This window comes from Hordeum vulgare, chromosome 3H, assembly GCF_904849725.1.
Source record: "Hordeum vulgare subsp. vulgare chromosome 3H, MorexV3_pseudomolecules_assembly, whole genome shotgun sequence".
NCBI classification, from domain to species: Eukaryota; Viridiplantae; Streptophyta; class Magnoliopsida; order Poales; family Poaceae; genus Hordeum; species Hordeum vulgare.
This window is the reverse complement of record NC_058520.1, coordinates 121650605-121656644: the sequence shown is the minus strand read 5'-3', so window position 1 is coordinate 121656644 and position 6040 is coordinate 121650605. Positions and strand designations below refer to the sequence as shown.

Genomic DNA, 6040 nt, shown 5'->3' with positions numbered 1-6040 from the left:
TGTTCATCATCAGAAATGCCCGCAGACAGAGACACCATCAGCAAGCAGTGCACAAGCCGCCCCCGACCCTGGCAGATATTTATTTTTCTCTAGAAAAAAAAGAAAGAAAGAGACTCGGCAGATATTCTGCTACGCGTCGTCCTCAAAACAGAGACACGCAGCAGGCCAAAACGAGCGCGCCATCTGACGCCACGCTCGCCGCCGCGGAATATCCAAACACAGAACTGGAAACGGACCGAACAAAATACCAAGTCAAATGAAATGACCCTTCTCTCCTCCCCTCCGCCCCTCTCTCACGCAGTTCACACACTCCTCTCCCTCTCCTCGTCCTCTCCTCATCCCACCAAAACCTAAGCGACAAAGGCCAGAGGAGCTCTGAATCCAGGCTCGAATGGCCAACCTCCTGCACCTGCCGGACCTCGCGGCGGCCCGGCCGCCGGCGGCCGGCGTCGCGCGGAGGAGGGGCGCGAGGGTCGTGGCGGCGGCCGCCGGAGGGCGCGTGAAGCAGGAGGAGGCCGGGACGGGGCGGGGGCGCGTGATCAGGGTCACGGACCCCGTGCGGGACGGGAGGCTGCCGGTGCCGGCGCCTCCGCCGCTCTTCTCCGTGCCGATGTCACCGGCCTCGGAGTCGCCGGCGGCGACCACGCGGCGGGACGACGATGAGGAGGAGCGGCGCAGGTACTACCTCAACCTCGGCTACGCCATCCGTACGCTCAGGGAGGAGATTCCCGACGTCTTCTACAAGGAGCCCAGCTTCGATATATACAGGTCCGTGCCCATGTTTCATTGCTTCTCTCTTTCTTCACTTTGAGCTCTTTTCGAGTCAATTTAGAAGCCTTTATTTGAAAATTATACAAAAACAAAGGATCAACTGTTAGGTGGTGGAACCATGGTGAATTAGGGGTAAAATTGGTGAGTGCTTCTAATTGATTAGCATCGCTATCTGTTTGTGGCTGCTTCATAAGGGATTGGTCCGTGGCAGACTGGCATCAGCTTCTAATTGGAACATGATACATGCATATTTGACCGCAGATATAAGTAGTAGTAATTATTTGATTACCATTCCCCCACAAAAAAATAATTATTTGATTGCCATTGACCGATGTTGATGGCTAGATTGTCTCACAATACCGCATCTCTTCTAGCTTGAAATTGTAGTCTAGCTTAGCCTTTCAGTAGTCTTCACACCCATCTAGTGTTGCAGATTTTTTGAGTTGTGATGGACTCAGGTTTTTTTTGAGTCGACGAGTCGCTCGCGCAGGGGGGGGGGGGCTCGTCGTGACTAGTCTAGACTCATGACAGGCGGGGCTAAAAAAAATGAGTTGTTTAACCCAGAAACCATGACTAGTCGCTCGGCTCGCTCGACTTATCCCAAGAATTGAGTCGAGAGGTTGAGTCGACCTTGGAAGTGCGACTCATCGACTAGTCGATGACTAGTCACGAGTCACGACTAGTCGAGCGACTCAAAAACAAAGGATGGACTACTATTGGGCTATCAAGCATCAGGAGAACCACATTTCATAAATTATCTAATGAAGCTCAGGATATGGATTGTCTTGTGGATGCGAGTAGGACCTCTTACTTGTAGAGCTACCCAATGCATTCCTCATGAGATTCAGAGATTTATGTTCAAGGCAGTACCACTTGCCCTCTAGTGTCGATTCTGAGTGGACATTAGTACAATGAACTGAAATGTGGACTGGAGAGCAGAGTATATGTGTGATAGTCTTGACCCACTGGTGTGGGGCTCTTGTACTAGATTCGCAATGTGATGGCATCTACCTTTTCTCTCTTTCTGGTGTACACGGTTAGCCTCTACATTTTATCTGTTCCTTTTTTCTTCTGTTGCCAGAGTTTTTGTTTCTTTGTTGGGAACTAGTAAGTTGATGAGTGTAACAGAAACACATCCTAGCTTGTAAAAGAATCAATGGTGCATGGTAAGGGAGGAAGAGATGACCAGGCTGATCAAGACTTAAGAATAGGTTCTTTCTTGTTTGGGTCGATCATCATCGATCTATGGTGATAACCTGGCGCTGTAGTTGACCGTTTTGGCCATTTTCTTTGTTTTCTCTGCATTTTATACAAGGTTCTTGCATCCATCTTCCCTATCTTCTGTTACGAGCTGGGAGCTTTTATCTTAGTAACACAAAGATAGTCAGTTCTCCTTCAAAATACAATCTTATTCTGGTCAGTATGTGTTTTCTGGTTCGGTTGGGATGTAATGACGTCTCTTTCTTGTTAGCATACTGTGGCCATCTTGTTTAATAATTATCAATTAATGCAAGCAATACGGCATTTGCTTCAGCTTATTTTGTCCATTTAGCGTGTTGACTAATCTACAATGCAGACTGGGAGTGGGACCAAACATTTATAAACATGACCCGGCATCAGTTACTTACATAAGTTTTTCTTGTATTAACCTTATCAGTAATTCAGTATATCCGTTGTCTATTAGAGTTTATATTTTATTACGTGATCATGAGGTTGCCCCCTGCAACAGTGTTTAATCTAAAGGTTATGTGCAGTTGCATAAGAACTGTTGCTAAGAGTATCTTCTGTATGTGGGACTCAGGTGTAAAGATTGGAAGGGGTGAGGCTAGCTAAATTATTTGAGGAACCGGTTCTAGTTTGAGGATCGAGTCTAAGCGAATAAAAGAAATCAATGGGCGGAATGTCAGTTTGCAAACTGTCACGATATAACTATGCTAGTGCTTAGAAAAAGTTAGACCTGATTGTCTTTCTGCTAGCTAGTGGTTCCTACAGCCGGGTCTAAAGACATTGCAGCAAATTTTTCTTTGCTAGACTCTCTATAGGTGGCAGACTCCATCTCAACAAAATTCTCAGCACACTGCCCATGCCCTAACCATTTAAATTACATCCAAATCATACAGTACTGTTCTTGCGTCTTTAAGCTGCCTTTAGAATATTCACTGAACTTAGGGGCTGTTTCGTTTGAGACTAAGTTTGCCTAAGGTTGCCACAGCAATGTTAGGCAAGTTTGACCAACTTGGGTGGGTGTTTGGTTCCAGCCACATCTTAGGCAAGATGTTTTTTTGCCACACTAGGGCCCCAAATCACATACACTCAAAAAGTGTGGCAAGATTCCCCTAGGCTTGCCAACTTGTGGCTCCAATTTTATTGGACTAACCTTAGGGAAATTCGGCAGAAAATTGTGGCATTGCTAGGCCTAAAACCAAATAGCCCCTAAGAGGAGCAGAAAAATACAATATTTTGTATCTCAATTATGAGGTCACTAGTAAACCTGCATGTTTAATTGTTGCGTCGATCTTGGCTTTGTTTGAACTTTAGCATGTGTTTTAATGCTTTGCAATTGCTCCCATGAGTTAGTAACTTGAGCCTGCATCTGTCTTCCATTCTAATTAACTTGTTTTTTTTAATTTCCTGATTAGCTTGTTATGTTCTGCAGACTACATTGCACGAAGGTTGCTTTTTCTTGTACAGATTGTACTGTTGGGTCTTATCATTAGTCTTCTCCTAACTCTGTTGTTGCTGTTTGACAGAGATGATATTGTCGTCAGAGACCCTTTCAATAAATTTGAGGGCATTGACAATTACAAAAGTTTATTCTGGGGATTGCGCTTTACTGGACGGATCTTCTTCAAAGCATTATGGGTTGATATAGTTAGTATATGGCAGCCTGCTGAGAATCTTATTATGATTCGCTGGATTGCCCATGGTATTCCTAGGGTCCCATGGGATGGTCATGCCCGCTTTGACGGCGCCTCCGTGTACAAACTCGACAGGAACGGGAAGATCTATGAGCACAAGGTACATAACATTGCTACGAACCCACCTACAAAGTACAAGGTCCTGTCTGTTCAAGAGCTAGTCAGATCACTTAGCTGCCCAACAACTCCAAAACCAACTTACTTCGAGGCTTCATCTCAATCTTTGAGCACGACGCAGCTTTATTCAAGGTTGGCGTGGATCAGGCGCCATGTTTCGCTGCGCCATATGCTTTCTCTAGCAAATCTCAGAGAAGGATAGTGTGGGTCTTGGCACGATACTTACAGAATCTACCTTTTTTGTTGTATTGTAGTTACCAGTCACTAATGCGTAGTAGTATTGAATCATAACTGTTGTATATATGTACAGAGACAGATTTATACAGAATAAAGTTGCTCTTGGTTGAGCTGTATAGACTGCAGTGCTGCATATGTTTGTGAGCAAGCTGATTTGGGTGCATACCTGCTCCGGTTCCCTGAAGTCGTCGATCTGTACATGGCCACGTTCCCCAAAACTATGAGTTTGACTGTTAGCTTCATTACAGCATTATATCTACAAATCCAATCTAAGATTATATGTTGTGAGCCATATGAAATCCAGCATTCTTTGTGTCTATTTTGTGATGCTATCAATACTCAGAACAGAATGGTTGAGTAAATCAACTGGAAAGAACAAAGGTGCAACGTTCCTTTGTACAAGGTCTCACAAAATCATGTGCCAACTTCATCTATCATGAAGCCAATAGCTGCACCAGCCATGCCTAAGGCTTCCTACACTATCATGAGCGCACCGCAGAATAATGACGAGCAACATGATGACAATTCATGCATCAAGACTACTGCACATAATTTTAAGACATCAAAATATGTAGTTTTACGGTATGGACTTGGTGGCACATTCCACATTCTTTCGGACAGTCATTATTGCGCGGTAGAGTTTGTCACACAAGTTCAGTTTCTACCTTCAACCATGGCATAAGAGCATCTCCAACCGCGCCCCCAACAGCTCCCCCACCTTCGGGCCATTTTTTTTCCGTCGGCGGGTGAAGAACGGCCCTCTCGCGCCCTCAGGAGGCCGTTTTTCGCCGGTTCGGGCCGAAATTGGCCCCGGCGTTCCCAGTCCAAACCCGACGCGTTAGGGGTTGCCTGAGGGCACCGGCGAAAACGCTTTTGGCGCAAAAAAATGATGAACCCGCCGAGTCAGTGACTGGCCGTGCAGTCGTCGTCCTCATCGCCTCGTTTCCCACGGGAATCAATGCGAAGGCTGCGCCGCCGGTCAGCCTTCCATTGATTCACGGGCGGTGCAGTGAAGGCGCGGTGACGTGCGTCCCGGCGACGCACGTCCCATCGGCTCTGGCCACGCGTTCACACGCCGCCGCTCCGCTTGCCCGCCCGCCCGCGGCTATATAAGGCGACCCCCCTCCCCGCCGGTGGCCACACACCTCTCCCCGCCGACGCTCTCTCCTCTTCTTCTTTGCCACCGACGCCTTCTCTCCCTCTCCTCCACACGAACGATGGCCGAACGCTACCCCGTCGATGGAGCGGCCGCCAATGGCTTCGGCCGCCGGCACCTCCGCGGGGACGAGGCCCGCCTCCTCTACGAGGCGGACTACTCGACGCCGCCGTACATGTGGGTGCCGAGGTCTTGGTGGTTGAGCGTCGGCGGCGTCCCGGTGCCACCACCGCCCACCGGAGCGGCGGGCGGAGATCGCGCGCATCCGGTCCGGCCTGCCGGACAACTTGCGCAACCTCCCGCGATACGCCCCGACAACAACACGTTGTGGACGGCGTACTTTGACCGCCGTCATGCCGACCAGCTCGCCGCCACCAACAGGGTCGAGCCCCGTGGCCGTCACAACTCCGAGGGGCAGCGTCAATGGTGTGGCGTCCCTGGCTGCACCTTGGAGGCCGTCCTCGAGCACATCGAGGGAGGCAACACGCCTAGGTACGACTATCCTCCGCCACCAGCCTTCTCCCGTCGCCGCGGCAGCTCCTGGACGCCGAGGAGGATGGAGATGGCGACGTCCTCGTCGTCCGGCTCCTGCTCCTGCTCCTCCGGACCGCCGGTGTTGCTCCCATCAAGCCAGAGCCGCAGGAGACGCCGCTGGGGCGGCGCCTGCGCAGTGCCGACATCGTCATCAACGAGCTCAACATTTCCTCCTGTCTCGTTAAGCCGAAGACGGAGTCGGGGCTCCTGCCCGTCAAGCAGGAGCACACCGCCATGGCTACCGCCGACGAGGCCATCCTAAAATGGGCGCGGGACGACTACGTCCGGGAGGAAATGGAGTGCCAGT

At 49.7% G+C, this 6040-nt stretch overlaps 1 protein-coding gene across 1 annotated transcript; it reads left to right on the top strand.

The window, feature by feature from the left end:
* Nucleotides 1-201: 201 nt before the first annotated feature.
* On the top strand, nucleotides 202-4159 carry LOC123443202. The gene is made up of 2 exons (XM_045119504.1): nucleotides 202-768; nucleotides 3522-4159. Exons 1-2 carry the CDS (start codon nucleotides 392-394, stop codon nucleotides 4006-4008), a joined length of 864 nt encoding a protein of 287 aa, XP_044975439.1. The 5' UTR covers nucleotides 202-391; the 3' UTR covers nucleotides 4009-4159.
* The last annotated feature ends 1881 nt before the right edge of the window (nucleotides 4160-6040 follow it).

Bases quoted from the DNA above. Each gene is read 5' to 3' on its own strand.
- LOC123443202 (XM_045119504.1), top strand. From the start codon at position 392: ATGGCCAACCTCCTGCACCTGCCGGACCTCGCGGCGGCCCGGCCGCCG. The intron at 769-3,521 runs GTCCGTGCCCAT...GCTGTTTGACAG, and splicing joins CCCAGCTTCGATATATACAG to AGATGATATTGTCGTCAGAG.